The 18,069-nt window shown below is 38.5% G+C and overlaps 2 protein-coding genes across 5 annotated transcripts in view; one reads left to right on the top strand and one right to left on the bottom strand.

Annotated features, from left to right (window-relative positions):
• The window catches only part of nid2a (nidogen 2a (osteonidogen)), a 62,324-nt gene extending 54,362 nt beyond the window's left edge, over positions 1-7,962 (top strand). For all 4 annotated transcript variants that reach the window (XM_080024339.1, XM_080024337.1, XM_080024338.1 and 1 more), the window contains exons 41-44: positions 3,498-3,655; positions 4,156-4,279; positions 4,691-4,803; positions 7,137-7,962. In XM_080024339.1, coding sequence (XP_079880465.1) covers positions 3,498-3,655; positions 4,156-4,279; positions 4,691-4,803; positions 7,137-7,147 — 406 coding nt within the window. In that variant the 3' untranslated portion in view covers positions 7,148-7,962. The remainder of the gene's footprint in view (positions 1-3,497; positions 3,656-4,155; positions 4,280-4,690; positions 4,804-7,136) is intronic.
• Positions 7,963-9,980: 2,018 nt separating this feature from the next.
• Positions 9,981-16,487, bottom strand: rtraf (RNA transcription, translation and transport factor). Its single transcript, XM_079996971.1, has 8 exons — positions 16,356-16,487; positions 15,041-15,165; positions 13,271-13,370; positions 12,365-12,445; positions 11,899-11,987; positions 11,739-11,807; positions 11,182-11,230; positions 9,981-10,475 (listed from the first exon to the last, which is right to left on the bottom strand). The coding sequence occupies exons 1-8, from the start codon at positions 16,414-16,416 to the stop codon at positions 10,321-10,323; spliced, it is 729 nt and encodes a 242-aa protein (XP_079853097.1). The 5' UTR covers positions 16,417-16,487; the 3' UTR covers positions 9,981-10,320.
• Positions 16,488-18,069: the final 1,582 nt, after the last annotated feature.

Below are 18,069 nucleotides of genomic sequence, written 5' to 3'. Positions count from 1 at the left end.
CAGGAATAATGTCTGCTTTTAATCATCGCAACCAATCATAGACTCTGTGAGTGTTGTTATTGTGGGTAATTCAAATTATTTAGTATAGCGAGCCTAAAATATAAACCCCCCCCAAAAGTTGTGTTTCAAATTATTGGGTCAACAGTATAAAAGTTGTTTTCTTGACCAAAGGCCAGAAGCTATCTATTTGTGTCTATGTGTGTGTGTGTGTGTGTGTGTGTGTGTGTGTGTGTGTGTGTGTGTTCTGACAAAAAGCCAAGTCTCCCACCGGCTCTTTCTGCCTCACACGGAGATGCTTACCATTAGGGACTGATCACATTGCAGCATGTCTATACACACACACACACATACATACACGCACACACAGACATTAAGGTACATATGTTCGCTTATACCCCAAGGAGTCAGACAGACGTAAACATCTGGTTACACATACCATCGCAACACACACACACACACACACACACACACACACACACACACACACACACACACACACACACACACACACACACACACACACACACACACACACACACACACACACACACACACACACACACACACACTCTGATTGCTCATGTGGTGTACATTACCTGAGGTTCCCTGCGGACCAGAAAGGCAAGACACATGTACGCCATTATGGAGAAAAAAACTGACTGAATACTCCTAAAATCGATCTTATCTATCTATCTTATCTTTGCTATCTATCTATCTATCTATCTATCTATCTATCTTATCTTTGCTATCTATCTATCTATCTATCTATCTATCTATCTATCTATCTATCTTATCTTTGCTATCTATCTATCTATCTATCTATCTATCTATCTATCTTATCTTTGCTATCTATCTATCTATCTATCTATCTATCTATCTATCTGTCTGTCTGTCTACAATTTCATAGCAAACCACTATCTGTGAAGAAGACTATTGTGTTAACCACTTTAAACCCATATAACTGTGTTTATTATTATTATTATTATTATTATTATTAGTGGTCGACAGATATGGGGTTTTTCAATGGCCAATGCCAATATTTAGAGAGCACGGTGGCTAATGGCCGTTATATAATGTCGATATCATGTTAATATACATGATAAAATACAAATAATCTCTTGAACTTGAAAAATGTATAATAATAATAAATGATATAAATTCTATCATAACTTAAATGAACATTTATTTAACACTAATGTTATTGTCTGCATTGTTTCTGCAGTGCACTAATATAAAAAAAAGTATAAACTAAATAAATGTCCACAGGTAATCAAAAAACTAAACTTTGTAAAAAGTTTATGAATGAAAAATATATAATAATAAACAGTCATATTAAGGTCTGGTCGGGAAATAGAGTCTTCCCGTTACAGAAGTGCAGGATTTATTGTTTACAATAAAATAAATAAAAACATCCAGTTTTTACCAAATTAAGTCTCACAGCAATGGGGAAACGGTGTGACGCTGCACGGGCCACACAGGGTTTTTGTTTGTAATGGGATGGAACAGCGCCCTTACGCAGTTGTTTAAAAATGTTGTTTCATACAAGTTAGCAAACACAAAAATAGACCATTCTCAAATAAAAACCGAGGAAAACTGGAACGCACGCACAGTGCAGCGCTGTCTGGAGGAGGGGAAAAAAAAATCCACTCTAACTCTCTGAGTTAGGTTTACGTTTTGCCTCAAATGCAACGTATTTCCAAACAGCACTCCTGCTGTTTTCTTTCAAAACGCTTGCGGAGGCTCTGCACTTGCCATCTTTATTGAGCTAATAACTAGCTAGTAACTAGCTCTTGTGTTGCAAGATCAGGGGTCAATTCATATATTTCACCAGTTCCAGCAGAACAAATTTCACTCTGAGGGTGGGAACCATTCGTGATGAGGAAAGGTTGACTCTTTTCTGAGATTCAGTTCTTATTTTGGTGGTATGCAAAGTGTGAATCAGTCACATTCAGTATGAATTACACCAAATCGCTTGACCTTGAATTTATCCCTCAGTGATTATTTTCAGTTTGTGAAGATTCCCATTTTTGTTGTGACTCCCGGGTCATTTAAAAGTTTTGTTCACCATGAACGAATCGTTCACCAGTCTGGCATCACTAGCTGTTAGCAGACCATAATAATAATAATAATAATAAGCACTGTTCTATGTGTTTGTGGCGTTTTTAGTGGTTAACGGGATAGTGGTGTAGTGTCATGGTAGAAACACTGTTCTAGGGGGCTGAACTTCAGACGTTCTGGACGGCAAACCGCTGGATGACGCACCTGCTTCGAATATCTATGGTTTATCTACCATGGCACACTTCTTATCATGAAATAATCCCGTACCTCTTAAAATGTCACAAACCCATAGAACTGTGCTTATTATGGCCTAATTATGACATTAGTAAATGATTCTTGTGAGAATTCCGTTCACAACGCAGAGCCGAACAGCTCCTCTGAGTTTCGTTGAACGTTCAAGTCCTCCCTTGCTCCCCGTGCATTAAACCAACTGAACCAAACCGAACGACTCTTTTTACGGAGTGACTCGGCGGGAACCAAATCCCTAAAAAGGAGTCAAACCTTTCATCACGACTATTAGTTCTCACTTTCAGCGTGCAGCTTGTTAGTATTTTGGCTCAAACCGATGCATTATTGCAGATAGAATGAGTGCAATTCTGATCTCGCAACGCAAGCGCTAGTTTCCATTATTTATGTATTTTAAGTGGAATTTGACGCATTTTCACTAGTGGTTGAAGAATACTGCAGTAGACAGGTACAGTTACACAGTGCAGACTGTCTCTCACACACACACACACACACACACACACACACACACACACACACACACACACACACACACACACACACACACACACACACACACACACCATGACGCTAAAGGTTGCTCGAAAGCCGCCCCGAAGGAATCAGGGGTCAAGGGTCAAGTGCTGCTCTGTGTCATCCGACCATGACCTCATCAGTGCCAGACAGGTGGTCACGGCCCCATCAGTGTGTGTGTAGGTATGAGTGTGCCTTTCCTCCCGTCTGGTTACATTAGCCAGATCCCAGTGCTCACCACCAAAACAAATCACTCAAATATTGGGGTGAAACACGTGAGAAAACATGAAAGGACAATGCAATCCCAGCGGCGGCAAATACAGTGCAGAGGCCATGTTGGTTCAAGGATTTTGGGAGTTTTTCCCGGATTTCCAAGAACCTTTCCCGTGCTTTATACTAATTTTTAAGCCAGTCCTTCCTTAAAATGTTGGTTCTCATCATTTCTAACTGTTAAGAAACTTCAGGTTCTCCGTGTGCTTCAATGCAGTCCAATGGGGCAAACGTTTAAAACGTTTTTTTTTTTGGTTTGTTTTTTTGGCTACATCTGCTCTAACGTAAGTTGCAATCCACAATGTGCTCTTGACGAAACGTCTCTATCACTTTTTCCCCAATCCTCTTCTATTCTCTCTTCTCCCTTTTCCCTCTCTCCGTTTCCGTGACTCTCCCTCCACCCCTCCCAGTTCCCTGTACTGGACGGACTGGAACCGCGAGGCCCCGAAGATCGAGACAGCGTCGGTGGAGGGCCACGGCCGCAGGGTGGTGGTGTCGGACGGCATCGGCCTCCCCAATGCCCTGACCTACGACCCCTCCGCCAAGCAGATTTGCTGGGCCGACGCAGGTTAGTCACCTTAACAAATATTGTCAACAGATATACCAGTTAGATATACAGTATGTACCACACGGCTCTGTGGGACACTCATTCTGGTCAATAGCTCAATCAGAATCAGTGTTCTGAATAATGATGCATACATACAGTACATACATACATAGTTGCTCCGAGTGTTGGCTATTGAACTAGACACTAGTACTTACTAGTTACTAGTAATAAAATAATTTCAAAGCAAATCCGTGTCAATTCATTTGTTTGGTAAGTTATCTGTGTAATAAGCGGGATAACATACAGCCAGCTGGTCATTATCGCAATATAACCCCCTCACATGAAAGTAGTACCCATCCATCCATCCACCCCCGACATGAAAATGAAATTCAAAATCCTACCTTGAAGAATTTAATTGGAGTTCAAAGGTGTTAAAGACCCTATTTATACGCAGGTATACGTTTATCAAATGATAACGGCTACATGTTAATTTTCATTATGTGTGTGTGTGTGTTTTCCAGGCACTAAGCGTCTGGAGTGTGTTTCTCCGGATGGTTCCGGTCGCCGGGTGGTTCACCCCAACCTCAACTACCCCTTCAGCATGGTGTTCTATAGAAACCACTTCTACTACACCGACTGGAGGAGGTAGACATCTATCCATCCATCCATCCATCTATCTATCCATCTATCTATCTATCCATCTATCTATCTATACAGATGTACATATACTGTATGTCCATACATCTATCTAGTGATACACATCCATCTATCTAGCTAGATTTTATTCTATATACAGTATATTTTAGAGGTTTATTGTATATTTCCCTTTCTTTCTTGTTTGTTTTTCATTATAAGGTTTATTTTTTTTTTTTTTTTAGAGTTTTTAGGTTTATTGTATGTTGCAAAAGAGTTTTCTGTTCATTCTGTTCTGTTCGTTTATATTTGTTTATCATTGGGTGTATCGTATATTGCTCAATTCTTAATGGTCATTGTTTATTTTTAGGTTTTTTGTTAATTCATTTGTATTGATTGTATCTATCCATCCTCTATCTATAGGGATGGGGTGATTGCCGTGAACAAAGAGAGCAGTCAGTTCACGGACGAGTATTTGCCCGACCAGCGCTCACACCTCTACGGCATCGCCATAGCAACCACCCACTGTCTATCAGGTGAGACGACTTTTAATCGCGTTTGATGGAGTTTTATTGATAAATGTATTGGTATTTTAGTCAATTCCCATCCGATATCGATACATAGCAATCATCAATTTCCATCATCAAAGATAATTAAATCATCAATTTCCGTGATAAATAATAGAACTCGTACTATTCTGTTTTGCTGCTACTCATGCTCTGTTGACATGGTTGACATCAGTATTAAGTGTGTTTTTTTTCGGACACCTTATGGATGGTCTACTCACACGCACACACAGACACGGTAAGGTCAAGGTCTGCAGCTCTGTTTCAGGGACAGTGTGAGCTCATCGGGAGGGGGAGGGGGCCAGGGGAGGGGCCTTCAGAACACTTCAAACCCTGAAGGAGGGCTTGTGACAGGAGTGTGTGTGTGTGTGTGTGTGTGTGTGTGTGTGTGGCCACCATCTCGACAGGACGGAGCCAGAGCTTACTGCTGTAGATATCCATAGACCCCGTGGCTTCTGAGGAGAGGATTTAAATGCTCGAGTTTCGAATTTATACTCATCCCCATCTTGGCCAGAAACTGAGAGAGGGATTTCTCAATTCCGGTAGCGGGGCAGAGACTGAGACTGTCAATCGAGGCAAATGCGCACCCAGATATTTCATGTTTACGCCTTAATATCCTCTTTATGGAACAATCATTTTCCCAATGACAACCAAGCCACCCTTTAGAAAGAGTAAACGTAGATATTGAGACCCTAAAATTTTTTTTTATTGACCTTGTTTTTCTATTGAGACATTGCAGACTTACATTGAGTCTGGGTTTTCTGCATCTTGCCTCTAGTGGACATTAGACAAACCGCAGTTTAAACCACTTCCCACAAAGCTGCCGTCAATTTTCATCACCCCATTTCATCACACAGCTGTTCCAGACCAGTGTGTGTGTACATGGATGTTACACAGGTGTGTGTGTGTGTGTGTGTGTGTGTGTATGTGTGTTTGAATGGATCTCTTTGGTATTTGGTACACATCCATACACACAGGTGAGATAGCTAGTGTGTTCAGAACAATGATCACAAAGCTGATGATCACAAAGGTGTGTGTGTGTGTGTGTGTTAAAACCAAAAAGCCATCATCACACAGCTGTTTGGGACCTCTCCTGAGAACATTACTTTTCTTTTTTTTTATCGTGATGTGTTTTTCGAGTGTGTGCATGAAGCAGCTGGACGTTGAGGCTTTACGTTCTAAAGTGTCTTTTAAAGTACAAAGTGTCTCTAAACACCAACCCAATCCCTAAAGTAATACCTTGGAGGTCGTCATTGTTGAAATAACGTCTCGAACACCCCACAAACCCTCCGCCTTGATGACAGCGCTGAAACGCTGTTTGTTAAGGGGCTTAAGAACTGGCAACCCATCGCCTCCACCCCTGGGTTTAAGTGTAGTGATTTGTTCAGGATGTGCTCGTCCTGTCATTAGTTTCCAAACAACACTTTTTACCCAGAGCTGAGGAAGAAACACATTTGGTGTGCACATTGTAATAAGGTTAAGCCTTGGTTTGAAAAACTCCATGCAGAAATTTTGATACTGGAGATCCAACGGTTTTGAAATGTTTAGTCACTTCCTGTTTCCAAATGGCATTTGAAAAGTGTTCTGAGACTTGTTCCTGATCAACGTCTTGTCCAATAAGGCCAAGATAATAATTTTTTGGGTAAAAAATTATCTTCTTTTCAATTCTAAATAGAATATATGGTTGAAAACGCTTACCGCACCATATTGTACAAATAGGCACAACATTAACAGACATTCACAATGCGAAATAGGACAATCACCACCATATCATCCAAAAACTATAAGAAATAGTCATTATATCATATAAGAACTAAATTAATAGGTGACTAGGTTTGATTGTGTCTGCATGAAAACTTTTAGTGATACAGGGCTTGAGAAAAGGGAACCTTTAACACACTTTAACAGGAGCAGTGACGGGTTCGGCCACTAGATGGTGGTGTTGAGCCAATTCGTTTGGGAAACGTTTTTAATGGACTGCAATGGGGACCAACTAGTCTAGCTCCTGTGAAATTGGGGAAATCCACCCTCCAGTATCTCAAAAGCTGCAGTTAATTTATTCAAATGCATCTTTCTTATTCAGTATTCATGACTATTAAAAATAAAAACAAGGAACAAGCTCATAGTTGTTTTAAATGCAGCTCATTCTGAACTACTTTTGAACTTATAGGTGCTGTAGGGTTGCCAATTCAGTCCACTGATTTTTGAGGAATTGCAGTGATACATACCTGGCAGCCCAAAAGCTGTTAGAGTCCAGTGTTTTAATTTCTAAAACTGTGATTGGTGTTTTTTATTTTTTGCAGGGAGCCACTGAGCACGCAGCAGTGGAGGTAGCAGTGATGGAGACCACCGGGCCCTTTGGTGCTATTCCTTGTTTATCTTTTTATTTTAGGGCTCTCTTCCTGGAAAAGGGAGCAGGCACTGCTACCCTCCCAAGAAGAAATAATGAGAGAGGAAGTCAATAAATAAGACACTACTCTCGCTGGGGAGCAAGATGGCCGCCCTGTTACCAGGACCACCTCACCAGGATACCAACAACGCCTTAAACTTTATCACTCACAAATAAATGTCTTGTAAATTTGTTTTATACCTCATTTTAGCCAGTTGTTTTTTTTTTACTGTATTTGCTTTTGGATGTTTTTTTTTATTTTTATTTCTACCAATTAAAGCTTAGGAATAACAAAACGAAATCTAAACTGTATGAGAGATTTTTAAAAATTGTAATGCCAAAGAACAACAACACGGGGAGACTTATTAACAGTTTGTTTTTCTTTCCAATTGAACTCAGTATTAGCAGTCATGGGGATATTTTATTTTTTAAAGAAAAGACTCCATGGTGCAGCCAAATGTTAGAATCCACGTCTCACTCCCAGGCCTTTTCATTTTTAGTTTATTTTAGTGATTAAAAGATTAAAGATCACTGGTTTATTTCTCTGCACAAGTTTAAAAAAAAAAAAAAAAAAAAAAAGAAAGCTGTATTTTCATGTGAGCAAATACAAGTTACATTTTAAATTTATTTTAAAGAAAAGTATTCATTTTTCCTTGAATTCTATTACATTTTTTAATTCTTTGTATCTTTTTTATAAGATGTGATATTTATAACAATAAAATGTGATTCAGGACTTGACAGTTGCTGTACTTGTGTTTTTTTAAGCACCTCTATTCATTCTATTTTTTAAAGAGACAATATGAGGATTTGAAAAAATTAAGAAATTTAGAAAAAAATGTATATTAGGCAATCTTTGATATGTTTATAGAACAAGTTCTCAGCAATTAAGCAATACCTAACGATTTCACCATTTAAAAACAAATCTAAAAAATGTGTTATACTTTCATTATGTAAGTTTCTGTCAACACATCAGACACAATGAGTTATAAAAAGAAAAAATCAAATATTTTAAATCTATTTTTGCTGCCATTTTCTAAGAAACAGCTGGGCATTTCCAGGTGTTTCCACTGTTGGCGGCGGGGTCAAACTTTAAAGACATGTGAATGAATGTTCTTAAACAGCAGTTTAAAACAGCACATTAAACCTGTCTCATAATACTTTGGTAAAGGACAGAACAGAATACACACGCACGCACACACACACACACGCACGCACGCACGCACGCACACTTTATTAAAAACACTATACAAATAAGGAAGGGCCTGAGTTTGCTCTCAAAACAGCCTAAAATATTTTGGCATGAATTCCACAAGATGTTGGAAACATTCCTGTGGGATTCTGGTCCATGTTGACATGATTGCATCACCCAGATCCTGCAGATTTCTCAGCTGCACATTGATGCTGCGAATCTCCCATCCTATCACATCCCGAAGGTGTTGTATTAGATTCAGATCCGGTGACCGGGAAGGCCACTGAAGAACAATGAACTCATTAGCATGTTCATGAAACCAGTTTGAGACGACTTTTGCTTTGTGACCTGGTGCATTATCGTGCTGGAAGTAGCCATTAGGTCATTCAAGATTCAAGAAGATGGGTAAATTGTGGCCATGAAGGGATGCACATTGTCAGCAACAATACCCAAATAGGCTGTGGCATTCAAGCGGCGATTGATTGTTATTAAAGTCAGAATGAGTATCAGTCAATATCAAAGTGTACCAAGAAAAACTTCCCCACACCATTACACCATCGCCACCAGCCTGGACTAATGACACAAGGAAGGTTGGGTCAATGGATTCATGCAGTTGGTGCCAAATTCTGACCCTACCATCTGTGTGCCTCAACAGGACTCGAGATTCATCAGACCAGGCTACGTTTTTTCCCAGTCTTGGTGAGCCTGCGCCCAATGCAGCCTCAGCTTTCTGTTCTTGGCTGACAGAAGTGGAACCCATGTGGTCTTTTGCTGTTGTAACCCATCAGCTTCAAGGTTCGACCTAGAACTGCCGCTTACTGGATTTTTTTCGTTGGTCCCATTAGTTCATAGTCCCACACGGGTTATGCATTGACTATATACACTCACCAGGAACTTTATAAGGAACACCTATACACCTACTTATTCATGCAATTATCTAATCAGCCATTCATGAGGCAGGAGTGCACTACATAAAAGCATGCAAATACTGGTCAGCAGCTTCAGTTAATGTTCACATCAACCACCATAATGTGGAAAAAATGTGATCTCAGTGTTTTCAACTATGACATGATTGTTGTTGACAGGACCGGCTGATTTGAGTTTTTCTGTCACTGCTGATCTCCTGAGATTTCCACGCACAACAGTCTCTAGAGTTTACTCAGAATTGTAATTTGGACAATCAACGGGGGTCAGATTTTCCAGATTTAAAGGGTACAGAAATTGGAAAATAAACCGGCCACAAAAGTGCATATTGTTTTGGTGGAAAAACAACCTTTGAAGCTTTCTTCCCACTTACCATTTAATTCGATGAATTACCACCATCGGCAAACAGCGAAATCCTGAAAATTCCTAAAACTAAAGGAGTATGAGTTCATGCCTTGGTTTAGTCAAAACACAGTGAATAGTTGAAAGTTGTGTAAAATGCAACTCCACAAACATCCATCACATAGTAATAAAACACAGGAGCCGCACAGCACACATTCTTCTATTTCACCGTTCATCTCCAGAGAAATGTATACAAATCAGTTTCCTTTAGTCGTGAAATATGAAAATAAAATAGATTCCAGGGAATTTTGTCTTGACACAAGACTTTCATTTTATTTATTTTGAATTAAATGTATTTAACAATAACGTCCAAAGTCCGCACTCCGGCTGGTTTCAAGCCGTGTTTTAGTTTGGAAAAAAATGAAAAATAGGAAAAGATTTCAGACTTCTTCCCTCTCTTTTTTGGTTCATTCTTTCAGAGGAAAAAAAAAATGGGCCAAGTGTTCCACAAAAATAAACTTTTTTTCAAAAACCAAAGCGAAAAACAATAATTACAAAAACGAATCGAACACAGTCCCTCCTCGCTCGCTCGCTCCCTCCCCCCCTCTCTCTCTCTCTCTTCCTCCCTCCCTCCCTCTTTCTTTCACCTGCCAACCTTCCCCAGCCGGTGGTCCGTCTTGGGGTCCGCCACCACCGCCTGCACAGCCACGATGGCCTCGTTGATGCGCGTCTGCAGCTGTCGCAGCTCCTCGATGTGCAGCAGCCGCAGGATCTGCGCCGCCTCATTCAGGGAGGCGTCTGGGGGGAGAGTTTAGGTATTTCTCAAAAAAACATCATTGGATTACATTTTTTGGAATATAAATCTTTTAAGAGTGAAAAGGTTTCACTACACCAATTTTGTACAAATAGTCACAACATTAACACAGGCGTGAAATCACAACGAACTTCATGTCATATGATGAGTCGCAATGTGTCATATAATAACTGTGAGAAACAATAATATAACATACAAGACATAAATTAGTAAGTGACCTTTTGATTGTGTCTACATGAAACCTATTTAATGGATGGGTATTGGGAAAAGGAGCCTTCACTTAGAATAAATGACTGCAGTGACAGCCTCTGCCACTAGATGGCAGTGTTGAGCTGGCAGTTTGGAAACCTTTAGAAATGATCGTTTTGAATGTTCCGTTCAAGTTCAAGAGATTATTTGTCACATACATACACATACAGTCGTTCATTTCAAAGTTTTAAACGTACTGACCCTGAGGAAACACGCTACACTTTGCAAATAGCATACATTATTTATATATATATATATATATATATATAAATAATGTTTTTAAAGAAAGCAGTGATCTGACAGGGGATTTGGGGCATGAAATGTGGCTTATTTAGCTGCTGGAAAAGGTTTTTGTCTAAAAAATTAAAATGTAATAAAAAAGTAATAAAAAAAAATAATGTAGAAGGAAAAGGTGGTGACAGAAGAACAGAAGGAACCCACCACCGGTGTCGAAACCCAGGATGTGCTTGTCCAGAGGCACTGGGATACCCTGGAGCAGACAGAAGCAAGGAAAAAACAAAGTAATCGACATTATGAATACATACAATAATACACGACTAACAGGCTTTATACCTCAACAACCAAGTTTTAATATAAACTGTTTATTGTGATTATCTCGAGGCTAAGGTGGGAGGGTTTCATTGAAATGAGCTTGGAGCTAATTCTCCTCATTTTGTCATTGCTTCTTTTGTGCGTAAGATTAAATAAATAAAACTGACTTCTTCCATTTTTAATTTTGGCACCTGTTACAATACCACAGCCAAATTTTTCTATCTTCTGGTTCTTTTTTGGTTTATTGCAGATTGCTATTTTTTTATTACTTTATTACTTGTATTTTTATTACAATAGCCTTTTTTTGATATGAGCTGCTGTGACTCTGCAATTTCCCTCTGGGGATGAATAAAGTATCTATTTATTTCTATCCACACACATTATACTTGGATATTAGAGGGCTGGAGCGTCTCTCCTGGCCAGCAGGGGGCAGCAGCAGGTTTTACCTCTTTGGCCTGGTTGGCTTTAGCGATTGCCTCTGGAGAGAGTCTCTCCTGGATCAGGATGCGGACGGCCTGTCAGAGGAAACACAGCGAGTGGAAAGTCAGTGGGACTAAGGAGGCAGAGCTAAAATAAAATAAAATAAAATAAAACACCGGTCCCCACCTTGAGCATTAGCAGATAGTCGTCGTGCCGCTGGACCTTCAAAATGTTGGCCAGAGCGCTCACCCCCGCCTTGAAATCTGGAGAATCACCTGGAAAGGGGTCAAAATACACAAGTGTCAAAATCACAAAAAAATGAAATGGTTTCAATTATAAATTTGCTTGAATTGAAAATAAAATTGTATTTCTTACATAAATTCTCTGCCACCCCCCCAAAACCGTGAAACAATTCCCTGTAAATAATGTACAGTAATTCCCATAAAATAAACTCAGTAATTACTGTAATTCCCTGAAAACTAAATCCATAAATTACCGTAATTCCCATAAACTAAACTCATACGTTACCGTAATTTCCATGAAATAAATTAGCTAATTACAGTACTATAATAATTCATTTTGAATCATTCGTCCTTATGTCACTTTGTAATTAACGTGGAATAGTAAAAGGTAGAAAATGAATAATAACTACTGTCCAGGTTGATGAGGTGGTCGCCTCGCTTGTCGCCTTCTTTTGATGCGGTCAGCTGCTGGCAGTTCCTGTACTTGTCCACTAGAGGGAGACAAACACACAAGACAATATTAACCAAGTAGTGAACAGCGTACTAAGTTTAAAATAAAAATAATGATAATTATTATAAATTATTTTAATTATTTATAATTATAATATAATGAAAAAAAGAACACAATTACTACACTGAAGCTATTGGTGATCATGGGGAAATTTTTTGAACCAGGCTTAACAAGAATTCGGGCGATTCAAGAAATAATATTTAATAATTGCAAATCATACTCAATAATAATGATTGAAATCAAGAAATTGAACAATGCAACCATGCGCTATGGTGCCTGGTAGTGTTGTTAACTTTATTTCTTGTCCTTGTACTGGTTATCTGTGCTACAAAAACTCAAACTGTCCAAGCAGGTGCATGAAAGACACATGCACATAAACTGAGCTGTTAAATATTACATATAAATACAACATGATATTAATAAAACTACATGAATATACTATGTTGTATATGTTAATATGTTATACATAAATATGATAATTTTATTACATTAAATATTGATATTACTTTTTTGAAAGAGACAGCGGGTGTAGTCACAGAGGCAGAAAGTGGGTAAAGAAATTTGGGACTTTTTGTACCAGAGGCCAGATATTTATCAAACATGTACAGTAGTGAGTGGAATCCAAGTCCTGTCTAAACATTTCCTGAATTTGAGGAAAAAAAAAACAAAAACAAAACAAACACTGGAGGTGGCAAAATTCTTTCTTGGCTTTCGTGGTAGCACTTCAGAAAGCACTTGGAACATTCTAGTAATTGATTGTATTTTCCAGTAATCTTATCCAGTTATGAGCTAATGGGTGTCGTACCATTGTCTCCGTACTCGTATCTGACGGCCAGGCCCAGCAGCCAGTCCAGGGCCTCCGGACGCTCCTGGGCACTGAACGGAGCGCCCACATCCTGCAGGTACTGGAGAAAGAGACAAGTCAAAGTAACATAAAAACAACACTTAAACCTGGATTTGTGGGGAAATTTGGTCAATAATCAATAAATGAAATGTCCTTTCCATCGCTCTCACGATTAAACATAAATATATTGACTTATTATCCATTCATTTAATTAAATAATTGTTACCAACTTTTCAGTATTCCATCTCACACACATATTACAGAAATATTTCACACACCAAGTGTGTGACTATTATGGATGCAAATTTAAAGGAATTTCCTTAATCCATTTCCAAACCATTCCTTAAAAATGGTTTTAACCTTAACAAGCAATTGTCAATTAATTGATAACATAAAAGCTAATGGTGCTTGGGGACCTACGCAGGGTCGCGCACTTCTGAGAGTTGTGTCTTGGCGCGGGGAGCGTTTCTCCTCATTTCATTTGGAGAAGTTTGAGGCAAGACTCACTAATATGGTTCAGGAATACGGGAATATTTATGACCTGTCTTTGCGAGACTTAGACTGACTTAGACAGATTTAAACTTTTTGCTGTTCTCCACAATGGAATGGTCCGAATGTTACGTAGAAGATCAAGTCTGGTGCAAATATGGACAACGAGAGGCTAATAAAATTACTAAACATTACTAAAATTCTTATATATAAACAGACACTAAATAATTGAGTTTAACATATCCTATTGGAGGCATCACCATAGCAACATATCGCTTGTTTTGTTTTGCTGTTGTACCTCTCCTGCACTACGGGTCTTTTTTCTCCCCCATGCCGTTCAGAAAGTTATCCTGTTCCCATCTACTATGTCCCATCTGAACGCAGCATTAGTTGTTGAGCATCAAAAAACATATTGTTTTCTATGAGCAGCTTTCTGTTTGAATCAGAAAAAAAAATAATAATAATGCAGTGTTTCAGGAGAAATTTATAATTATATTTTTTTAATGTTGCGCACATACAAGGAGCACCGCTGTGCTCAGGGATAGCTTTATGCTCATTAAATAAAAATTTAAAAAGGGCTAAACGCTATGCAGTCCACAGGGCGTAAGTCATTGGATGCACATGACATCCGAGAGACGAAGCTTGGACTTGTATAACTTTGGATAACGATGTCACAAAGCACCCCACTCCTGAAAACTAATCAAGTTGCCTCAACATTCTTGTACTTCCGGTAAAAGTACGACAGTATTTTACCAATTTCTGCTCCAAAATGTACATCAATATTTATCAAACTCGAACAACAAGACGTGTGAAACGCACCGGTTCTAACGAGACCTTAACTAGCCCTTCAGGCTGAACCCCTAATAAAGCGATGAGTAGAAAAATAGAGAAAAGAAAATGCCAATACGCAACAGACCTAAGGATTACATGACAAATTGGTAATATACAATAAAGGTAGGGATTAACCTGAAGATAGAAAAAAAAAAACCTAACAATAAAACCTAAGGTCAATAATAATAAAAAATAAATAAAAATAGGCTATTACAATAACCCACTGATAAGCAGTAAAAAGCAATAAACCCCCCCTCAAAAAAATCTACAATGAACAAGAAAATGATATTCACAAACATTAACAAAATGTTACAAAACTAGAAATTATGTCAACGATAGGGGACATTCCAATACACAGTAACCTAAACAATAAAATAAATGAACCTGAAAATTACGAAAAGAAGCTCTGACCTGGTGGAAGGCGGCAGGCCACTCGGAGCTGGGGATGTTCCGCAGGTTCCCACGCTCCTCGATCTTGTAGTGGCGGATCTTCTGGTCTTCCAGCCACACGACGCAGTTTCGGAAATCCGTTTCATCTGAAGAAGAGGATTATATTACAAAGTACTCATCGAAAAATAAAAATAATAAAAAGACACCCCTTCTAAAACTCCCAAAATTCCTGTAGCAAAAAGCTGTTAAGGCAGAGTGACATGGAGGTAAACATGGTTCACTAGTGTCCAATGTGACAAAATAAAGAGTGGGGACTGATTTTTGGGGTTGTGTTTTTCATATAAGAGAAGGTTTATGGATGGGGTTAGGGCGACCCCAAACGGGAGCAGCCGAAAGAAAAAGAAGAAGTTTTTCGAATTTGCAATGCGTTTTGGTATGCAGTTTGTTCAACACTTTCTAAATGCTGCGCATGTGTTGTAATATTGGTGAAGATGTTTTCTTAATTTGCTTGTGTTTTGTCTATTTGCATGTGTTTTCTGAAGTTGCAGTGCGTTGAGCTCTCAGGGCCACCGTAATTTTAATCCAAATGGAGTTTTTTTTTTTGTTTTTTTTTTTTCCTTTGACCAAAAGACTTGGTTGACTAAGACTCTTCTCATCGACTAACGTTTGGTCCACTACTTGGGGGCAGCCCTATTTAATATACATTGTAATGTATAACAAATTGATTGATTGATATGATTTGTAATTTTATGATTTAATTATTTTTGTATTCAAGACATTTTAAAACTTTTATATTATTGATGCTGATTTTTTATGACTTTGATAAAATCTTTTATTTAATACATCAAACGATTTAATGATTTTTGTATGATTGTTCAGGTCAAGAAAGGAGTGGATGGATTTTTTTATGACTAATACTTTTATATGACTTTATGATTGAATGTTTATTCAGAAGACTAACCACAACAGAATGTATTTTTATGATTAAATTCTTATTTTATCTAAGATATTTCAAGACTATTTCATTGTCTTTTTAAGACTTAAACGACTATTTCAGGACCTAGGACAGGACAGCCTGTAATCAGAGCGAATACCTACAGACAGCAAAAATACAATATAGTATAAGAAATGTTATAGAACTTATTCTTTGAGCATTTTATTTTGTTGTACGTTGCAAAAAAAGACAGGCGTTGCAAGCAAACGACATATGTTGGAACTCTCTGGAGACTGTACAAACTGACGTTGACTAGCACCTAGCCAGCTAGCTTAGCATGCTAAAGGTAACGATTTTCTAATAATAATTAAAATAAAAAACTTTACACCGTATTTTTCTTACCTTTGCAGTCAAATCCGTTAGGATTGTGATAATCTAGTGCTGTCAGTTTTCTACGAAACATATTCTCTCTTTATATTAACTTTATTTCAGTCAGCGAGTCACTGTGTGTATCTATCGACTGGCTGCACACGGTGCACTGCGCATGCGTCGTTGTCGGTCTGTCATTCAGTGTAGGGCATTATCATGGCGCCACCTATTGGACTGGAGATGATAATAATATAATAATAATAATAATAATAATAATACTGTACGTTCAAGTTCAAGTTCAAGAGATTATTTGTCACCTACATATACATAATGTCATACATCTTTGTATTTTTAGTAGTTTTATTATTTTTAATATTTTTTAATTATTTTAAGTGGTTATTGTGCGTGATCACCAGGTGTCATGACATTTCACTGCATATATGTATGACATTATGTAGTAATAATAATAATAATAATAATAATAATAATAAAAATAAAAATTAATAACATAAATCAAAACCAGGGTGAGAAAAAAAGAGCTGCAGTGATTAGGTATGATTTTACCGTCCTGGTTTTTGGATAATTGCAGAAAATAAGCTCTGTAGCAAACAAAAGTTTGTTACTTACACGTTTTGTTCAGCAAGATAATCTTCGCCAATTTACACCACTTCCATGATTTTTGAAGGGTAAATGCAACTGCCAGAAGTAAGAAGCTGATGTCAGGATATACGGGAACTTCACCACGGTCGCATGACTTCTACATTACCACCACGAAGCTACCAACTTGGAAATTGATTTTGGGCACTTTCTGAGTTTGAAAGAGCGTGAGTATGAACACAACAAGAGGCCATAAAGAGATAAAGATAAAGATAAAAGATAAAGAGACTAGATGACTTTACGTGTTCAGCGTAATTACATTACATTTAGCAGACGCATTTATCCAAAGCGACTTACAATTATTCAAACACCGACGGACGCAGCCATCAGGAGCATTTAGGGGTTAAGTGTCTTGCTCAAGGACACTACAGCATGCTAGCAGGAGGAGCCTGGGATCAAACCAGCAACCTTTAGAGTACTAGACGACCAGCTCTACCTCCTGAGCTACCATCCCCACGATGATGCTTGATGACGCTTAATGTCCCCGACAACCTCTGTGGCCTCATTTTAACACTCAAAGTGTTTACTCATGGGGAATTGACTGGCACATTTTATGTCATAGAACTGAACGTGAAAATCTCTTAAGCTTTTTTTACGCACAGATCTTATTTCAGGCATCGAACCAAAAAACATTCAAAAAGCCAGTTGACTTTCGGACGACAGAACCAGAAGAGCAGAAATGCCGACTCATTTCCGGGTTTTAGGACTCATTCAAACTGGACAAAAAATAACATCTGGTCTTTGTCTTCAGTGGGAAAGGTTACAATTGGAATTTTATGCCGTGTTCTGCATTCCCCGCAAGAATTGGCTGCGTTGAGAGTTAAGGGCTGTCATTTCAGCTTGGGTCATTATTTACGTGATATTCGTACTGCCGGAACAAAAAAAATATACTGATTAAACTGTTTGGTTCATAGAGAAATAAAGTAACAGTGTGGATGCATTTATCGGTAGATGTGTATTTTATTAGCTGCCTAAATTTTCTGCATACTTGTTGGTTGGTCTAACGCGCAACAGGTTAAACCCTCATCCCCACACACACTCAGAAGTGAGGAGCCCTGTGTCCATCTGCTCCAGGGCTTGTTCCATCAAG

The sequence above is a fragment of the Zeus faber genome, assembly GCF_960531495.2.
Source record: "Zeus faber genome assembly, chromosome: 2".
NCBI classification, from domain to species: domain Eukaryota; kingdom Metazoa; phylum Chordata; class Actinopteri; order Zeiformes; family Zeidae; genus Zeus; species Zeus faber.
The sequence above is the reverse complement of the archived record's forward strand: the minus strand, read 5'-3'. Positions and strand labels throughout refer to the sequence as shown.